General features: G+C 39.5%; 2 protein-coding genes across 8 annotated transcripts in view; one reads left to right on the forward strand and one right to left on the reverse strand.

The window, feature by feature from the left end:
• The window catches only part of CMC2 (C-X9-C motif containing 2), a 40062-nt gene extending 20346 nt beyond the window's left edge, over positions 1–19716 (reverse strand). For 2 of the 7 annotated variants that reach the window (XM_081108615.1, XM_081108611.1), the window contains exon 1: positions 1290–1425. The gene's annotated coding sequence lies outside the window, so the exon portion shown is untranslated. Of the gene's footprint in view, positions 1–1273; positions 1426–19653 lie in introns of those variants that run through there. The other 5 variants (XM_081108613.1, XM_081108609.1, XM_081108612.1 and 2 more) reach the window with 4 other exon arrangements.
• Positions 1164–16882, forward strand: CENPN (centromere protein N). The gene is made up of 11 exons (XM_081108608.1): positions 1164–1792; positions 2840–3020; positions 4236–4281; positions 6173–6232; positions 6641–6717; positions 9074–9250; positions 10772–10873; positions 12529–12592; positions 13089–13201; positions 15435–15561; positions 15803–16882. The coding sequence occupies exons 2-11, from the start codon at positions 2850–2852 to the stop codon at positions 15883–15885; spliced, it is 1020 nt and encodes a 339-aa protein (XP_080964734.1). The 5' UTR covers positions 1164–1792; positions 2840–2849; the 3' UTR covers positions 15886–16882.
• Positions 19717–19754: the final 38 nt, after the last annotated feature.

Genomic DNA, 19754 nt, shown 5'->3' on the forward strand with positions numbered 1-19754 from the left:
GACCACATCTAAACAAATGCTGTTCAGTGCCTGGTATGCCCAACGTACAGACCGGCCCCTCCGCTAACAGAGCAACCCCGGGGCTCAGGGAGGACTGACTGCAGGGCTCGGACTTCCTCGCATCCTTTCCTAAGGAATGGGTCAAGCTGTAGCTTCCCCTGAACACGTACCAGCACTTACCAGGTGCTGAGCGCTCTGCCCCGTCAGGTGAATTTCCGGGGAGAAGTGGGGGGACTTAGTCCATACACCCCAAAGAACACACAGGCTAATGAGGGACCATCCTTATAACTGCACCTAGTATACAACTGAGCAAACAATTATTTGCTCAGTAATTGTTTGTTGAATGTTGAGTTGAGGATTATCATAGATTTGAAAATTGGTTCAGACCTCAACAGAGTGGTGTGTTTTGTTTTGTTTTAAGGATGGAAATAAGGCTCATTTAAAATCAACTAAACGAGTGCAAAAGCCTGTATGTATAGGAAAGGAGATCCAAAGGGGGGTCACAACAAAATTCCTTTACCGGCACAAACTTCTTCTATCCGTTTAAAATTTTACATAAAGGTTTCCGGAACTCGGGTTTACTTACAGCGCCCACTGTGAAACCAGGGGCACGGTCATCTTTAAGCCCGATGAAAGGGATATATGGACGGCGCATTCCCTGAACAATGTACTGACGGGGATCTCACGGGACCGTCCCATCGCAAGACGGATCGGTGCCAAGGTTCACTGCAGCGGAGATGCGCCTTTGCAGGCTTTTATCTTCTACAGGCAAATTTTAAACTACATAATCAAGAGCAATAACCATGCAATTGTACTGAGCGCTCGCCGTGTCAAACACGGTGCTAAGGACATCACTTCTCACAATCGATGCAACGGGTTTATACCCATTTTTCAGGCGTGGACGCAGAGGCTCGGGGAAGGGAGAAGCCCGCGCTGGGTCAGAAGGCTCGGGAGCGACGGGAGAGACGGCAGGAGAGGGAAAGCTCGAGGCCACCCCTACCCTCAGCTACGAGCAGGTCCTCAGCCAGAGCTGCGGGCGGGCAGCTCAGGACGCACCTGTGGCGACTCTGACAAAATCCCCGGCGCCAGGCGACGGCCGCCCCGAGGACCCGGCCTTCCAGGTTCCAACCTCCAATGGCAACAGGAAAGTCCCCACAGGACGCGACGCCGAGGGGCGCTCGAGAGCGGGGACAGGTGGGTGTCCCGCGGCCTCCCGGGACGCCGCGGTAGGAAAGAGCGCGTTCCTCTGACCCCCCCGACTCCCAAGACTCACCGCCTCACAGCCACACCTGAAGAGCTGGAGCGGAATTCACCAGCGAGCACGCCTCACCCCAAGTCCCGCTGGCCGGGGCGCCAGAGCCCGTCAGTCCGCAAGGAGAACGCTCCTACGCCCTCCACAGCTGACCCGCTGGGCCGGCCCCCGCCGCCTGCCACCTCTGAGGCGCATGCGCCGCCCGGCCTGGACGGGCCCATTTTGGGGGAACTGAAGGGGGAGCCAGCCCACAGAGGCACGGTGAAGCCTAAAGAACAACCTGAGCCAACAAGTCAGATGCCGTGTCTGAGATTAACTGCATTTAAGCAATATTCTCTGCTGAGAAAAACGACGTGAGAGCTCGCCGAGTTTCACTTCTGCCGCTTCCCCCACGCGGCCCCCTGCGAAGGAGAGAGAGTCCAAAGTTTGCGCCCCCCCCAGTGGGCGGGGCTCCAGGGCTGCGGGGACTGCCATTGGTGGCTTTGAAGGCACAGCGGGCGGGAACAGCTGTAAGAAGTGAGGCGGCTGGCGATGTGAGCGGTAAGAGAGCCCCTAACAGCATGGAAGCGGGCCCCAGAGGGTGGAGGAGGCCCGAGAACCCACATCCCAAGCGTCTGAGGCAACTTTTTGGGACTGCCACACGCCCCCCGGCGGGGGACTGGCGCTTGGTCTCGGCTGAAGGCATAAGGGCTGGAACTACGGTTGAGGCTGGCGAGGGCTATGACGCTTGGTCGTGACCTCACATCCGCCCTATGGGGGCGGGGCTTACGAAGGCGTGCGTCAGAGCTGAGCCGCTCCGAATGGTCACGTGACGGCCTGCTCGGCGAGCCCAGCCTTAGATTGCTGTTTTGCCCAGTGTTGGGTGTTTTGATTTTTCAGTTAACCTTGGCGTCCGTCCTCTTAGGTCCATGCAGCCTCCCGCGTTACTTCTTATGCTCCTTGTTGCAATTCTTTAGCGGTGTAGTTCTACAGGAAGGTCACTTTTAAAAGGGCTCTTTTTTGTCGTGCGTTCATTCAACAAATATATCTTGAGCACCTTCTATAAGCCAGGAGCTGAGCTGCATGCTAGAAAATAAGAAATTAGGTCATCACAGGGAATCAGAGTTTACGCAAGAGTTTTTCGACTTTGTTAGTGAGATTAAGTGCGCTCTTTCTACCAAAATTCTTCAGAATGGCATTCTACACACTTTACCCAACATTTTTGGAATCTTCTGAGGCACTCTAAAATGCAGAATCTCAAGCCCTACTTGGTGACTTGAGTGTGTCTAGCATGCATAAGTGCTCCTTAATTTGTTACATGAATTAGTAAATGAATGAATGGTTTCCATATTATTGCCTTCAAAAGTTCAAAATACTCTAGCCAAGAAAGGAGAGAGAGCACTAATTTTTAAAAACTCTGAAAGACATTTAAATATACAGCTTAAGGAGAAAGTTATTAAATCCTCTTGTTAAAACACTTTGCAGATTGCCTGAGAAACAATAAACATTTGGGTGTTTGACCTACAAATCAAAATCTCAGGCTAAAAATACGATGTTTAAAAAAATCAACTGTTAAGTTAAACTTGTGCTGTTTTTGTTTTATTACAGTGCCAAAGAAATGGATGAAATTGTTGCTGAGTTTATCAAGAGGACCATCTTGAAAATCCCAATGGCTGAAATGATGACAATCCTGAAAGCCTGGGATTTTTTGCCTGAAAGTCAACTGCAGACCATAAACTTCCGGAAGAGAAAGGAATCTCTTGTTCATGACTTGGTTATGCTTTGTGAGGTAACAATGTTCAAAATGATTAACCTTGAACTTGATGCTTTGGTTTTTTTCTTTGTTCCCTTTGTCCAAAAGGGATTTAAGGCAGCTGCTAAGCTGTGAAGTGTTGAGGCTACATACTGCTATAGTGGAGAGGACACTAATTTTTAATTGGCTTTTCAGCTTATCAAAACTGCTTACAAATCATTAAGAAAAAAGTGAATACCATGTGAGAAAAAAACAGACAATACAAGTAATGAGCAGCATTCTTTTTATACCTATGAGATTGTCCACGATGAAAAGATAATACTCAGATGTGCTGGTCAAGTTGTGTAGAAAGAGATACTCTTTCCCATGTATTTATTTGTTTATTTGCTTTTTGCTTTAAAAAGATTTCAGACTTTCAGAAAATTTGCTAGTACAAAGAATTCCCATGTTCCAGTATACCCTTCCCTTAGTCACTTTTCAATAAGTATACTTTATGACCCAGCAGTTCCACTTCTGGAAATTAATGTGGGTAAAATCATAAAAAATAAAGAAATGTATATAAATATAATTGATAAACATATGTATGTAGTTATAAATATGTAAATATATATAAATAAAGACGTTAACTAGCATTGTTTATAAAAACAAAAATTGCAAACAACTATCCATAGAAGATGATTATACTCCACATAAAATATTATTCAGCCATTAGAAAGAGTAAATTAGATGTTTGTGTGCACATTGAAAAAAACTATATGCTAGGCATACATATAAATGTATAATGTATAAAATAGTGGTTCTCAGCTGGGATGAATTTTGTCTTCTGGAGGGTACAATGTCTGGAGACATTTTTGGTTGTCAAAACGGTAGGAGTGGGGTGCTACTGGATTCCAGTGGATAGAGGCCAGGGACGCTTCTTAATGTCTTACAACAGCTCTCCACCACATAGAATTATCTGACACAAAACGTCAGTGGTGCCCAGTTAAGAAACCCTGTTGATGAGAAGAACAAAACAAAAATTAAAAGTGATGAATGAGGAGTAAACTGTGGGAGAACAGGTGTAAGTACCTGTACTAAACATGAATCAGAAGGTGTGTTTGTTACTTAACGGGAGAGTAGATCGGAGACAGGTTAATAAAGTATTGAGAGGGTGCTCATAGTCTGTCCTAAGCAATTCTAAAATGTGCTGTGATTCTAGGGTAGAATCAAACTGATGGCCATGTTTACTGAATATTTTACCTTTTCTTTCAGGAGAAGCATGCGAATGTCAATGATGCTGCCCTTTTAGACATTATTTGTAAGTTCTGGTGATTTGTATTTATATTGAACCAATACAGTTTCATCAGAGAGGTAATATTGTAGATAAGGGCTCAAGTTGACCTGGTGTGTAAAATCCCAGCTCTATTGCTTACCAGTCCTGTGTCCTTTGCCAAGTCATTTTGCCTTTCTAGGCCCCAGACTTCTACTAGTAAATAGAAATAATAATAGCACCTGTTAATATAATAACATTATAATAATATAGCACAGGATCGTTGTGAGGGTTAAATGAGATCATGCTTGAAAGGTTCTTATCACAGTGACAGGCATATATAAGTACATATTAATAGAATTGAAAATATATTTCTGAAAATTTGTTCTTATTATAGTGCATTTTGTAAGGGACGTAAGGATTAAAACTGACTGGACTTTGCACGTGGTGTGGTCTAGGGCAGCAGTCACCAACCTTTCGGACCTCACGGACCACCAGTGGTCCGCAGACCACCGCTTGGAAACCACTGGTTTAGGGGGACTGAGTGGGAGGAGCACACATGGCTCCGGGGTTTATAGGTGCAACTAGAAGGACAGTGGAGCCCCTTGCTAAGTAAGATAGGGAACACTAGAGGTGGACCGTGTATGTCACAAAGATCATAGATTAGCCTAGGACGTGTTCTGTTTGAGGAAGTGTCTTCATGTATTTAAGTCCTTGCCACTTAATCATGAACTTTTGCATGATGTTTAATGGAATCATTACAACAAAAATTTTAATTTCTATTATTATTGTAACAACCTTATTCAGAGATCAGTTAGGAGGCTATCTTAACTCTGAAATACAGAATCAAGAAGAAAATACCAGAAAGGAACAAAAGCACTTCAGATGCTGTCTCTTGGGCAGGTATCACATTGTGCCAGATTACACCTGTTTAGACAAAACTTAGGGAATCAAGAATTGTCAGGCCATTGCTATAAATGGGGTGAGAGGGAGATCTGGGGACACCAGGCACCAAATATAAAACAAAAAAAACCCACTAAACTGTAGGAAGGACAGAAAGTACAAAAAGCACAGTAAGTTGGTGCCCTTGTGTGTTGGGGTCAACAGCCCCTTTTTATGGGATGCAGAGCACCTTGGTCCTAGGTGCAAAGACTCAGGGATGCAGATGGAGGTCAGTACAGGGACAGTAAAGCCGGATGATAATGTAGTGGGATTGAACTTAATAACTTCCTAGGTCCATTTTTACTCCAAGACACTCTTAAGTTTATAACTCCTGAAAGGTGTCTTCTATATCATTCATTCATTCATCATATATAATACGGACTGCCAGCCAGTGTCTAGACACTGAATACAACAGTGCACAAGACAAAGTCGTGTATTCCACAGGATTCTAGTTGGGGAGACAAGCAGTATACAAATGACCATCTAAATATATGATGTGCTATAGGATAATGGTAAGTGCTATGAAGTAAACTAAAGCAGGGTGGGGAGGGGGGGTCAGATTGGTTAGGGTGATCAGGAGGCATTTTATTAGAGACTAGATGAGGTGCAGGAATGAAGTATGCAATGAGCTAGAATAATGCTCCAGACAAAGGAACAGCCAGCTAGTACACACACCAGTTATGGGGAGCACACCATCCCTGGCATGCTCAATAATGCTGCATTCTGTGTGAAAATAAAATAAATGATCTGACTTAAGAGTAAATGCTAAAGCTCTACTAGATTGAGTAATTCTTTATGACGTGTTTTATTTGGAGTAAATTTCATCCATGTAAAATTTATCTTGGAATAAAAATGTATAACCGAATTTATAAATTACTATTTTCTCCACCTTCATGTTATTTTTAATAACATGAAGGTGGAGAAAATAGTAATACATAAGCACAGTACTTAAAAGTTCTATGATATAATAGCAATAAGTTCTTCTTCCCTCTCTCAGATACTCAATTTCATCGGCACCAGAAAGTTTGGGATGTTTTTCAGATGACTAAAGAACCAGGTAACATTTTCCCTTTTAAAGTAAACATTTAGTGGGCCAAGGGGTTCAATGGGGAAAAGGGGGGACATATTTGATACTTTCAACAATAAAGATTTTAAAAAATAAAGAACTTATCTAAAAAATAATTAAGTAAACATTTACATTTGATATTTTGGCTATTTAAAAATCAATAGCAGTATGTTCCTCTTAAATCACTTCTTTTTCAAAATGAGGTGATTATTACTCTTCTTTGGGAAAATGAAAATATATTTGGCAATGCTGTGTCAGAGTACCAGCAGCATCTCTGTGATTTGAATATTATTGCTCTTTGAGGTTATACAAATGCTTGCCTTAGGGTCTTTGAAATGTATTTATTAAAGACATTGTAGCTCCCTTAATTTTTCTTGATTTTTCTTTTCATTTTGACAGGTGAAGATATTGATCTTTTTGATATAAAACAATTCAAAAGTTCATTTAAGAAAATTCTTCAGAGAGCATTAAAAAATGTAAGATTAAAATCTTTCTGAACTTCAATGAAATTCAATTCCATGCATCTGTGCTACTACCTTTTTTTATTTGTAAGAATTTCAAATAATAATATTCCGTGCTATTGTAGTTCATAACAAGAAAGAACTTTTTATTATGCAAACTTTCTGCTCACCTCTCTCTTTTAAAAAATATTTTTTAATTGATTTTAGAGAGCGGAAGGAAGAGGGGAAGTGATATAGAAATATCAGTGATGAGAGAGAATCATTGATCGGCTGCCTCCTGCACGCCTCACACTGGGGATCAGCCCACAACCCGGACATGTGCTCTGACTGGGAATTGAACCGTGACCACCTGGTTTATAGACACTCAACTGCTGAGCCACATGGGCTGGGCTCCCCTCCTGAGGATCTTATTTAACTGCAACAGATTTTACTTAAATAGCCCTGGGTGCCTGGTGGCTCCTGTAATGGTCAGAGCAGCTAAAACCACCCACAGAATCTTTCTGCCATTCCATTTCCACAAGTACCACCTTATTGTCATAGGTTTGGGCAAACTCTCCTTCATTCTCTGTGCACATTATTCTGTCTCAGTCCTCCTTACATATAAAAGCAGCCAAAAAATCACATTTGCCATGCTATGGCTGTCCTCAGAGTAGTAGTGTTCCCTCTTTTTTCATACACAATTCTTTGATCTTTCCATCACTTTGCCTCATCCTTTGTAACTTGTCATTCTTTCTACGCATCCACTTGTCAGTGAACATATTTTCTCCTTTCTTAAAATGACCCTTCTTCGTAGGCTTTGAACCCATCTCCTACATCCTCATAGGGCCTACATCTTGATTTTTCTCTCTTCTTTCACATTCTCAACCCCTTCGTCTACTGATGCCTACTCTAATGCTTATAAACATGCCTAAATCCTAGTAAAAGTACATCCATTCTCCATGCTCATCTTTAAGCATAAAACTCTTGGAATGAAATATTTCTTGTCCCTCATGTAGGAGTCCCTTCATCACCACCCCTTCATTTTTCTGAGGATCTTGCTATAAGAATATGAGATGGAACACCTGGAGGCCACTGTTCAGAATTATACTGATTCTGTGGACATCTTGTTTTTTTTGCCCATTGATTTTTTTAAATATTTTTTGGGTCGGATATAGACCCTTATGAAAATTTTGATATGTGATACAGCATGTCTCTCCAGAAAACATACACTTATATTTATATACCTGACTCTGCATCCAGTTTAGGGAGGTCACGGGCTTCTTGGAGCCCTCATTTAAAAGATTCTCATTCTGGGCTAGAGAGACTACTTGACTATGTTGAGTGCTACCAGTTTTCTCTCTCTAGTTAAAGTGTTCCCTCCATATAGTTTATTTAGTCTTGATTTTACAGGTGTTTTTACTTTGGTAACATGACACCCAGAGGCTATTGAGAATAAGACCCTATCTTCCACTCAAGGCAGTAACAGTCCACTTGTTGGGACCAATCGCTGTGCTGCTCACTCAGGGAGGGTCAGACAGCTATGCACCCTCCACGCCCAGGACTGGGGAGGGTTCCTTGTCTCATGCACCAAGGGGATTTGGAAAAGACAAATAAAGAGTGGGCAAAGTCAAAGCAACTGCCTTCTTAATGCCAGAAGTCACATTACAACCAAATTACTGGAGTAAGGTATAAGAGGGTGGGAATGAAGAGACATGGGCCAGCCAAGTACACCTGTCTCAAGTACTGCCTTTGCAGGGTCTGAGCTCCGAGGGAAAGCTGAGTCAAGGGGGAGCTAATAACTAAGAGTAGGCTACTGAATTCCAGACGAACTGATAGTCACATTTAAAAGTTTAGGAAGGTCTACATTTTATCCATGAAATGGAAACCAAATAGAATTTCCTATTCTCAGCACATAACTTTCCTTTAATTTGTAGCATCTCAGCTAAATGCATAAAAGCATTAGGATTAATATATTTTTAAGTCTATATATATTAGTATATATTTTAGTGTTGCTATTAAATTTAATAGTGCACCCTAGTTCTATGTTCCATGCAAAAAAGGCTCCATTTTATAAAAATATCATTTGTAAGGCTGCCTTCATAAACTCTTACAGGTAGAGGAACAGTTTTTCAGGACAAGCCCAAGAAATTATTGAAAAATTCTGGTATCACACCATGATTGTAGGTTTTTAATTTTTTTTCTTCCAAAAGACTTTGCAGAGCAATATATAAAACAACCACAAAATATTTTCTCAAAGATTCCCAAAACACTGTAATGAAAAGTAGGAGACAAGACTGTGTGGAAGATTACAGTGACATCCTTCACCCCTAGAAAGCACGTGTTGGTGCTACAAGATTTTAATTAGGAAACTTAAATTTTCTTTTTTAATAAGGTATCAGTCACCTTCAAGGACGCTGAAGAGAATGCAGTATGGATTCGAATTGCCTGGGGAACACAGTGTAAAAAGCCAAACCAGTACAAACCTACTTACGTGGTATACTATTCCCAGACTCCGTATGCCTTCATTTCTTCTTCCAGGCTGAGGAGCAGCATTCCCCTTCTGGGTCAGGTATGGAACCAGTTACTACAGCTATAAAGTTGTATTATCTTATCTCAAAGGTCTATGTAGGTTTAAGCGCTATGTAAAATGCCACATGTAATTCTTGATTTCCTAAAATAAGGAAGAGTAGTTCTTCTGCATATGGGAAAGTGGTATAAGCATTGGTTCGGAGCTCTTCATTATTGTCTTTCCATCTAGAAGTAATGCGTATTTAATGTAAAACTTCAACCAACACAGAGGTCTTTAAAGATCAACCCTTAGTCTTTTAAAACTTCATATCCTTTTTCCCAATCCTGTTTACCCAAAATAATTACTGTTAACAGTTTTGTTATTTCCTTTCAGATGTTTTATTACAAAAACCAGAATAGCATATCACCTGTCGTTTGCTTTTTTAACATTTCCATGTGTTTCCATCTGATACACCTCACAACTTTTTTGTGACTGCATAATTTGCCTATTAATGAACATTATTTTCATTTGTAATCATTTTCCTTACATTCTTTGCACAAGAAGGAGCGTCTACTCACAGCCTGCTTCTTGTTATAGCTCTGGCTTCCTAGCATCTTTCCCCCGAATAAGCCATCCCTACATAGGCCTGGCAACCGCTGCTGCTTCCACTCTCTGTTCACAACTACAGTGGCACCTCAGTTGGTGCCAGAGCTACCACTTAAGCTGGTTGTAGGTGAGCAGCTCCACCATCCAGGCTCCATCATCTCTAGTAGAGCGAGCACTCCACAGTATGGATCTACAAGCCTTAGGATCCTGGTGGGCAGACTTGCTTGTCATTTAAATTCCTTGGCTGTTTACTGAAATGGCAGAAGGATTTCTGCTACATGCTTCTACTTCCCTTTAACACTTAACTCTGCTTCTGTATGTTTGGGATCTTTTCCTCCTTAATATATACTAGCAGTGGTGGTTCATCCACTTACAGCCAGATGAGTCGCCCCTGCCGTAGCTAGTTTAAACATTGCCTCACAAGCTAATGTTTATTTCCACTGTGAATCTTAAGGCAAACTTATCTCTATCCTCTAGTTCCAGGTAAGTATTTTATTAATTCTGTTTCTGCCTTCTAACTTGCTTCTCCAGATAATGGGAAGCTTTTATAAATTGCATTTAATATGTACTTTTTTCTTCAGTATTTGTCCTAAAGTATACATACTTGCATTTTAGTGTGGCAATATCATTGTAATATTAGATGACTGGTATTCCAAAATGGTAACATTTAAGTATTCATTGTTTATTCCTAAGTCTGAACTTAAGGTATTATAAATCCTAACTTTAAATAGGAACACAGTTCTAAAAATGGTATAAAAGATTTTGCATTTATGATCATTTTAATGCCATTAGCCTTTTTTTGTCTTTTAAAAAAGCTGAGTAACAGGACATGAGATTACATTTTTCTGGGTTTCTCTTTTCACTCGCAAGTAGAAAGTATTCACTTACTGCCACTCTTAATTTTACTTTGACAAATACTGTAAATACAGGAATAGACACAGTAATCCTAATATTCGTTCTAACTTTCACTTTAAGGCACTGACAGTTGCTAGCAAACACCATCGGATTGTGAAAATGGACTTCAGAAGCCGATATCTGGACTCTCTTAAGGCTGTTGTTTTTAAACAGTATAATCAGGTGAGCCCATCAGTAACTGTTTAAAGTTAAGTGTCCATTTCTCTTTACAAGCCACTGAGCAGGTGGGAAGTTCACCTACAACAAAAGGAGATCCCTTCAGGTACTACTGAAGCAGAGAAAACTTTGTTAGTTAACATTACAGGAAACAAAATAATGAAATGCCTCACTGTCATCTTTTTATGATCATATTTTGTGTTTTATACTGCTCATTACTTATTGGAGTCTGTTAGATCCCAGTTTCCAGATCAGCTATTCTAATTAGAGTTTATTTTCTCTTTAGAATAACTTACTGCCTTTTTAAGCTAATTCCAAAAAAATTAATTCTACTACTCTCTTCTATTGCAAGAGAAAAGTAGAATTAATTTTTTGTCCCATCAGTCCAGTAGGTGATACAGGAATTAGAAGTTAAGGAAAAAGCATTGGTTTATTAAGTCCAACAATTTATTTATTTGTTAAAATTATTTAAATGCATTAAATGTATCATTTACTTTTAATTATAAGAATAGATCTGGCCTTACAGGTTCAGGGTTATTTGCTCCTGTGCATGGTATCTGTGTGCTCATATGTTCAGACTCCTGTAGATGGGTCATTAATACCCTATGTATATCTTTGAGTTCTTAGATATATTATACAGGGTGAGACAAAAGTAGGTTTACAGTTGTTAACAGGGAAAATAATACAATGATTAATAAATAATACAAGACTAAACTCTTGTGTTTTAATACTATTATAAACCTACTTTTGCCCTACCCTATATTTATATACTTCATCTGTTCTACATAGAAAGAAGTAATGGCTCTCTGTAAGCCCTCTAAGGAAAACATATCTAACATTAAGAAGTTAGATAATGATTTTTCTCCCATAGCAGCCCCCTCCCCTCTTACCAACCACATTCCCATCAAATTGCTATCAACTGTTTTGCTCCTAGGAAAATACACATTGTCAAATACTTAATTATAAAAACAGTGGCTTTAGTGGGGGAAGGTCAGAGAAGGGATTTGAGAAATTCAAACTTTTAGTAGGAAAATTATTTTTACAAAAGGAATCTCAGTGAGTTTTTTGGAGTTATAAAGACATAGCATAAAGCTAAAACTTCACATTGCAAATTCTGCCCTGATTTCTCTAGCTTTTGTACTCACCACCTATTTCTTCCACGTCCATTTTTATGATAACAAAATACAGACAGAGCTACTCAGGCAAAACAGCCACATTGCTTACCCTAGATGTCTCTGCCAATATCCTGCTCTAGGAGAAATGCTCCACTCGGCCTGGATATGGGCTCAAATCTCTTCTTGTTTGAAAAAATAAATATAAAATTTGAGCCCTGGCTGGTGTGGCTTAGTGGTAGAGCATTGGCCCGAGCAACGAAGGGTCTTAGTTTCAATTCCCAATCAGGGGCACATACCTGGGTTTCAGGTTCATTCCCGGCCCCAGTTAGGGCGTGTACAGGAGGCAACCAATCGATGTGTCTCTCTCACGTTAGTGTTCCTTCTACTCTCTTTAAAAATCACTGAGGGGGAAAATCCTTGGGTGAGGATTAACAAAAAAAAAAAATAGGTAAAACTTGACATACTTTTATGTACTAAAACAAATAATAGCTGTACTTCAAGGTGTTAAAATCAGGAAAACATTCACTTTTTCTTTTTTTTCTCTAGACTTTTGAAACTCACAACGCTACTACACCTCTACAAGAAAGAAACCTTGGGCTAGATATAAACAGTATGTGTGTTTTAAAACAAAAACTGAAATTTGAAAGTACACTTTTAAAAATGAAAATTTTTCTATCTCTTAGCAATTTGTTGGCAATAAAATGAAATGGTACAGCCATTCTGAAACATTTTAATGGCTTTCCAATGGCATAGGAAGGGCTATTGATTTCATGTTAAGTAAAGGAAGCAGGAAAGAAAATTTGTGTATTTTATAATCCCAGTTAAAAATACACTTTTTATTCTCTGAAAAAGGGCTATACAGGAATATATAAAATGTTAACAGTACTTATTTCTGTGTGGTAGAATTATGAGTGGTTTTTATTTTTTTTTTTATCAGTGCTTTCCAATTTTTCTACAATAAGAAAATATTACAATCAAGAGAAGAACCTGTAAACATTATCTTTAAATTATACAAGCAAGTTGAAAGGTTAGGAATTAAAAAGGGGATAATTTAAGGATGAAATATACTCCTAACGGCTCTTTTATTTGAAATCTTCCATCTATAGTGGATTCAAGGATCATTCATGAAAACATAATAGAAAAAGACAGAGTACAAAGAGTGACTCAAGAAATTTTTGGAGACTATCCTCAACCAAGACTTGAATTTGCACAGTATAAGGTAGGACATTGCTATAAACTATCTACAGTTATCAATATTTTTTTAAGAGAATAAAACATCTAAGTGAACTGGTTCTAAGAAACTTTCTTATTCATTTGTCACTTTAATTTTATATAATCAATTTATGAGTTAAAATAGACTTCTATAATATTTAGTAAGTTTCTCTATTAAAGAAGACCTTTGGAAATTTTAAATTTGCCTTTTCATTTCATCTTTCATATTAATTCAATTAATTATAACTGGCTGTGATCTATTATTTTTTGAGGTGAAAAAATTGTAGGCTATACCTTTCTAATCCATCCATACCTAGAACAATACTTACAATGCAGTGGGTGTTGAATAAAAGAGTGAATAAGTCATTACATAGTCCAGTTGATATCACATGGAGAAAAAACCAGTAGCCTAGTTAGTTTTGTAAACCTAGCTCATCCCGGAAGTGTACCACTGCCCACCAAGAAGACCAGTGTCAGGGACAAGCCCATTGCCACCATTACAAGAATTCAAGGTTTTGTCATGATCATTAATCTCATACTCATGCTCATACAACACTCTCCTCCCCTTAAACACCTCATTAAAATTCTTTCTGCTTAGTGCCCCTACAGGCCACACTTCAAATCTGCCATAGATCTGCTCATTTAGGCCTAATGCTTATTTGGTTTTATGTGTTTTTAGTACGAATAGCTCATTAACACCTTTCAAGTTTGGTTCCCTGAGTGGCAAGTTTTAATCCAGTTCCTTTAGAAAGCTCATACTGTGGGACACTGGTTCTCAAAGTGTGGTCCCTGGACCAGCGGTACCAGCATCACTTGGGAATAGATAAGAAATGTGGATTCTCGGCCCCACTTCAGTCCTAATGGATCAGAATTCTGCAGGTGGGACCCAGCCATCTGATTTTACAAGCCCTCTCTAGCTAATTTTGCACACTAAAGTTAGAGGTCCACTGAAGGAGTATACAGAAGATTTAATCTACAAAATTTCCCTTTACATATATCTTAGAATGGCTCTATTCTATAAGTCAAGGTGCACATTGATGCATACCTGCTACTAATTTTTCCTCACTTCCTATTTTGAAAAATGTCAAACCTTCAGCAAACTTGCAAGAATATTACTGTGAATATCCATGTCCCTTTGCTTCAGTTCACCAGTTGTTAACATTTTGCCACAGTTGCTTTCTTTTTCTTTCTTGATGCTGAGCCATTTGAGTTAGTTGCCGGCATTACTCAGACTTCAGCTATTTCAGCATACTGCCTCTAAATGCGAAGGATCGCTTCAAGTTTTAAAAGAAATTGAAATTAGAATCTAAGAGCCAAGTACCTATTAAATTAGCAATACTTGGATATTTGATAATATTAATTTTTTTATGTGTGGTAATGTAAGGGGATGGAAAGAGTCCTTTTTAGGTGTTTTTAGATACATACTGAAATATTTACAGATGGAATACTGTGATGTCCTGGATTTGCTTCAGAATAATCCAGTGTGGGTGGGCTGTAGGGAATGGGAAGAAAGGTAATAAATGAAAAAATACTGACCATTAGTTGATCATTGTTTCAGCTCGGTGATATGCACATGGGACTCATTATACTGTGCGCCTTACTTGTGTATTTTTTTTTTAAATCTTCCATAATGAGAAGTAAAAAAGAAATCATGATAGTGACTCAAAAGACAAGACATTTTTATATTGAAATAACAGGTTACAAAAGATAGTGCTAAATTTCCATTAAGAATGCAAAATAGGCCCTAGCTGGTGTTGCTCAGTGGATAGAACATCGCCTACAGACTGAAGGGTCCCAGGTTGTACAGATACAATTCTGGCCAACGGCACATGCCCAGGTTGCAGACTCGATCTCCAGTAGGGGGTGTACAAGAGGCAGCCAATCAATGATTCTCTCTCATCATTGATGTTTCTATCTCTCTCTCCCTCTCTCTTCCTCTCTGACATCAATAAAAATATATTTTTTTAAAAAAAATGCAAAATAGGACACCTGCGGGCGAAACTGCCATCCAAGGGCTCCTGTGTGTCAGGCACTGTGCACACTTAGCATTTTGTGTGTTCTATCGTTTGATATGCTGGTTGCCCTCTACATTTTCAGTTAGCAAATTAATGCTTCTCTCATCCATTAAGCCCTGTATTTCTTGGTGATAATAATTAGTGAAATGAGTAATCCAATTTTGTTACATGATGCCATTCCAACTGATATATTTAATAGTCATTTATAAATATGTTTGTTGACAGCTTGAAACAAAATTCAAAAGTGACTTAAATAGGGGCATCTTGGCTGAAAGAAAAGAACCTCTCCGGTGCCTAGTAAAGTTCTCTAGCCCGAATCTTCTGGAAGCATTGAAATCCTTAGCACCAGCAGGTAAGTAGTCAGTTTATTTTGCAAGCTAGAACAATTAACAGCATACCTACATTCAAACCTCCCTTTGCTGACTAATTACCTTTGAGCTTTCTCATGACCAGTCTGGTATCCCATCTTACCCCGTATTGGATATTCTGCTTCTGCACGTAATGAGGGTCCATGATCTTGCCCATTTTTAAACTGACTCAAATCTTTGTCCTGTGATTATTTTAATTGTCTCTTTTTCTTTTTTTAATTTCAGGTATTGCAGATGCACCACTTTCTCCATTGCTCACTTGTATACCCCAAAAAAGAATGAATTATTTTAAAATTAAAGATAAATAAGACATATGTGGTTTGTAAGCATCACATCTCCCTGACTATATTGTATACATATTTCACTTCATGGCTAACTGTTTTAAACATGAACCCTTAATATTGACAATTTTAAAATGTTCAGTATAATTGTTGGGAATGATTATTTCCTCTTCCTCTGTGTGCTCCCTCTTCCTCATATCCTGCAAAGCATAGCAGTTGTGGGTCTTTGAGTGACAGGATGTCCTTTTTCTCACTCCTGTCTCTCCTCTATCCTAGAGAGGTCTGGTTCCAGTTGCTAGTTTTTAGGTATTTTCTCTTAAGCTTTGGATCACATAAAGAAATACCAAGAAACTATACCCAATTCAAAAACTTTCTAGGAGAATCTTAAACTTCGTACATTTAGAGGGTAGACTTGGGTTCCATTAAGTTATTGCAGGAGGTAGTGTATCAGATGATTTAGTTATATAAAATAATGGTTTCATTGTAAATATACTTTTTATAATCTATTTTATATGACATTCAAACTGACCAATTTTATACTGATTTGCGAATAAAGATATTTAAAAACTGATACATAAGTTACTTTTGATGAAAATCAAAAAGAGGCTTACTGTAAAGATACATAAATACAATCAGAAAAAGGAGTTAAAGTATGCTTTATAATACAGTGGTATTTTCTACAGACTAGGGGTTTTATGTGAAAAATATGTTTTTAGATTTAATTAGCAATAGCAAAGACACTTTGGTTATCTTAGAGTGAGGCACTGAGTCTGCAAGGGCTTAATGCTAATTTTCTTATGGATCACCATTGTGATTTAAAGCATCTGTGCACAGCCCTACCGGTTTGGCTCAGTGGATTATAGAGCGTCAGCCTGCGGACTCAAGGGTCCCGGGTTCGATTCCGGTCAGGGGCATGTGCCTTGGTTGCAGGCACATCCCCAGTGGGGGTGTGCAGGAGGCAGCTGGTCGATGTTTCTCTCTCATCGATGTTTCTAAGCCTCTTTCCCTCTCCCTTCCTCTCTGTAAAAAAGCAATAAAATATATTAAAAAAATAAATAAATAAAATAAAGCATCTGTGCACACAGGGCAGGCACTTCTGCTTAGTGCCTGAATGGCTGTGTCAGGTCTACATAGAGGTGTTGCATGCTCCTGGGTTGGCTTCTCACAGCTCACAGCTCTCCTTGGTGCTTGGCAAGGGTGAGCAATTGGAACCTGAAAGAAGATGCTAATCATATTATCCAGTCTATAGTGGAATCACTTGAGGCTGCACACGGAGGCCCTCCAGACAGAGGTAACTGCTTAAGGAAATGAGAATACAAGGAACTCTTACCTATTATGTCTTGATGATCCAGACACACATCCTGTATTCAAATGTAGTCTTGAGAACAGATGGAGCAGTAATTATACATTCAAGGACCTCTATAGCCAACATATTTACTGCCTAATGTAAAATTAGGGAAAAGAAATTGATTCAGAATAATGCAGTGGGATTTTTGTATTTTTTGTAATTAGGAATCTAATTTTACATTAGGTAGAATCTCTAAAAATGAATACTAGCTAACACTAATTAAGTCCTTAAATATATGGCAGACACTGCTAAGTATTTTATATCCATTTTTTATTTTCATAACAATCCTTCAAGGCAGGCGGCATTACTAGTCTTACTCTACTCCAGTGAATAACAAAGCTTAGCCCTAGCTAGTAAGTGGCTGAGCCCACATTAACTACAGGCAGGCAGACCTCAGAGCCTGCACTCTAGACTCCATGCTGAAAAGAACAATAGCCCATGGATCCTGTCCCACACATAGGAGTTCTTTTGGCCCACAGTACTTATTAAATCATAATTCCTTTGGTGGGCAGAATAATACGCCCTGTTCAAAGATGCCCACATTCTAATCCCTGGAATCTGTATGTTACCTTAAAAGCAAAGGGATTTTTCAAATGAGGAGAGTTCCTGAATGCACACAATGTAATTATTAGGGTACTCAAAAATGGAAGAGAAGAGAGCAAAAGGAGATATGACTACTGAAGAAATCAGAGTGATATAACAACTCAGCTCACCATTACTGACTTGGAGAAGCTGGAAGAGGCAAGCTACTTCCACGGAGCCTCCAGAAGAAATGCAGCCCTGCCAACTCCTTGATCCTGGTCTGGTAGCTAGGATCATTCTAGACTTCTAATCTCTGAAACTGTCAAATAATGAAGAAAGAGTGAAGATGGAATATATAAGGTGGAGTCATTTTAACTAAGCTGTTAAAATTAACATGAAGTTTGAGGCATAAAAGATTCCATTCTTGTTCTAACCTGGTAACAAACTTTTTTTTAACTTTTCATTCCTGTGTCAATGCTTGGATTTACAAATGGACTTCTAGATAACCCTCTGTTTATGCCCTGAAGGACTCAGGTACCCAGACTACCTGATTACCCTCTGAAGGACTCACATACACATCCACCTGACATCCATTATCCAGACCAGAGAATGTGACCAAACCTCCTGGCATCCATCACCCTGACTGCCATGACATATGACTGATAATCATCCTGGATCAGTTGTAAGGCTAAGAATGCAAGACTGATAATTCTCAAGAATGTACTTTTTCTTATAAGAACTTACCTTTTCTTTCTGCTTTGGAACACTTTTTTGCCTTGCTGCGTTCCTAGCTTGCAAACTCCAAGACCCTTGAATAAGTCCTTATCATTTATTTCTAGCCAAAGCCTCCAGGCTCTTTTTGAGGTCCTTCAACAATAACAAATCTGTGCCCTAACCGATTTGGCTCAATGGATAGAGCATCGGCCTGCGGACTGAAGGGTCCCAGGTTCGATTCCGGTCAAGGGCATGTACCTTGGTTACGGGCACATCCCCAGTGGGGGATGTGCAGGAGGCAGCTGATCGATGTTTCTCTCTCATCGATGTTTCTAACTCTCTATCCCTCTTCCTTCCTCTCTGTAAAAAAATCAATAAAATATATTTAAAAAAATAACAAATCTGTGTTTTAAGCCACAGATTTTGTGGAAATTAGTTATTGCAGCAGTAGAAAACTAATACATATGCTAATATATAAATGTTGAATGGTTTCACATAAAAATATTGAAAAATCTAGTGATATCAAAGATGCACTGGAGGCCCCGCCCTCTGCCGGAAGTGCAGTGTTAAGAGGCGGGGCCTGCGAGCTGGGCCCAACTGCTGTGCGGGAGCCATGGCGGCCCTTTAAACAAAAAATTTATTTCTCATTTCACTGCAGTCCTTACCCCTCCCTTTTGTCTATACCTGACCTACTATTCTCATCTACATGACCTACCTAGTCCCTCTAGGTACTTAGGTTTTAGAACCCTGCCCTGAGCTATACTGTCTCCCATATAGTAATCAAATCTTATCCTTTAAAATACAAGCAAGTAAATACAGCCTCCCTGAAATGATTAACTATCAATTATAACAATCCTTTCGTTTGTATAATGTGACCTAGGATTAATTAGTTACTTCTCTGCAAAACGGAGGAAAACTTATAGTACTTACCCGCTATGGCTGTTTTGAGGACATAACAAGACACTAAATGACAAATGCATTCTCCAGTGTCTGGCACATGGTAAACTAAATAAAACACAGCTGTAATTAACATAATGTCGCCTTTGCTGCTGTTGAACATTGGAGTTATTTCTAATCTTTGGGAAGTAAAACTTCTGAACGCATCACTTTTTCTTCTCCAATTATTGCCTGATGTCAAGTTCTTGGAAGCACAACCAACACCTTCTACCTGTTCATAGGAATCCCAGGGTTTTGCAACCCTCCCGCCTCACCTGGCAGCAGCTCCCCGCTGACGTACACTTCAGTACCTGCAGGGGGCGCCGCGTCCAGCCCAACCTGACCGGATGCTAATGAGCCTGGAGGCCCCGCCCTC

The sequence above is a fragment of the Myotis nattereri genome (genome assembly GCF_964212035.1).
Source record: "Myotis nattereri genome assembly, chromosome: 15".
NCBI classification, from domain to species: Eukaryota; Metazoa; Chordata; class Mammalia; order Chiroptera; family Vespertilionidae; genus Myotis; species Myotis nattereri.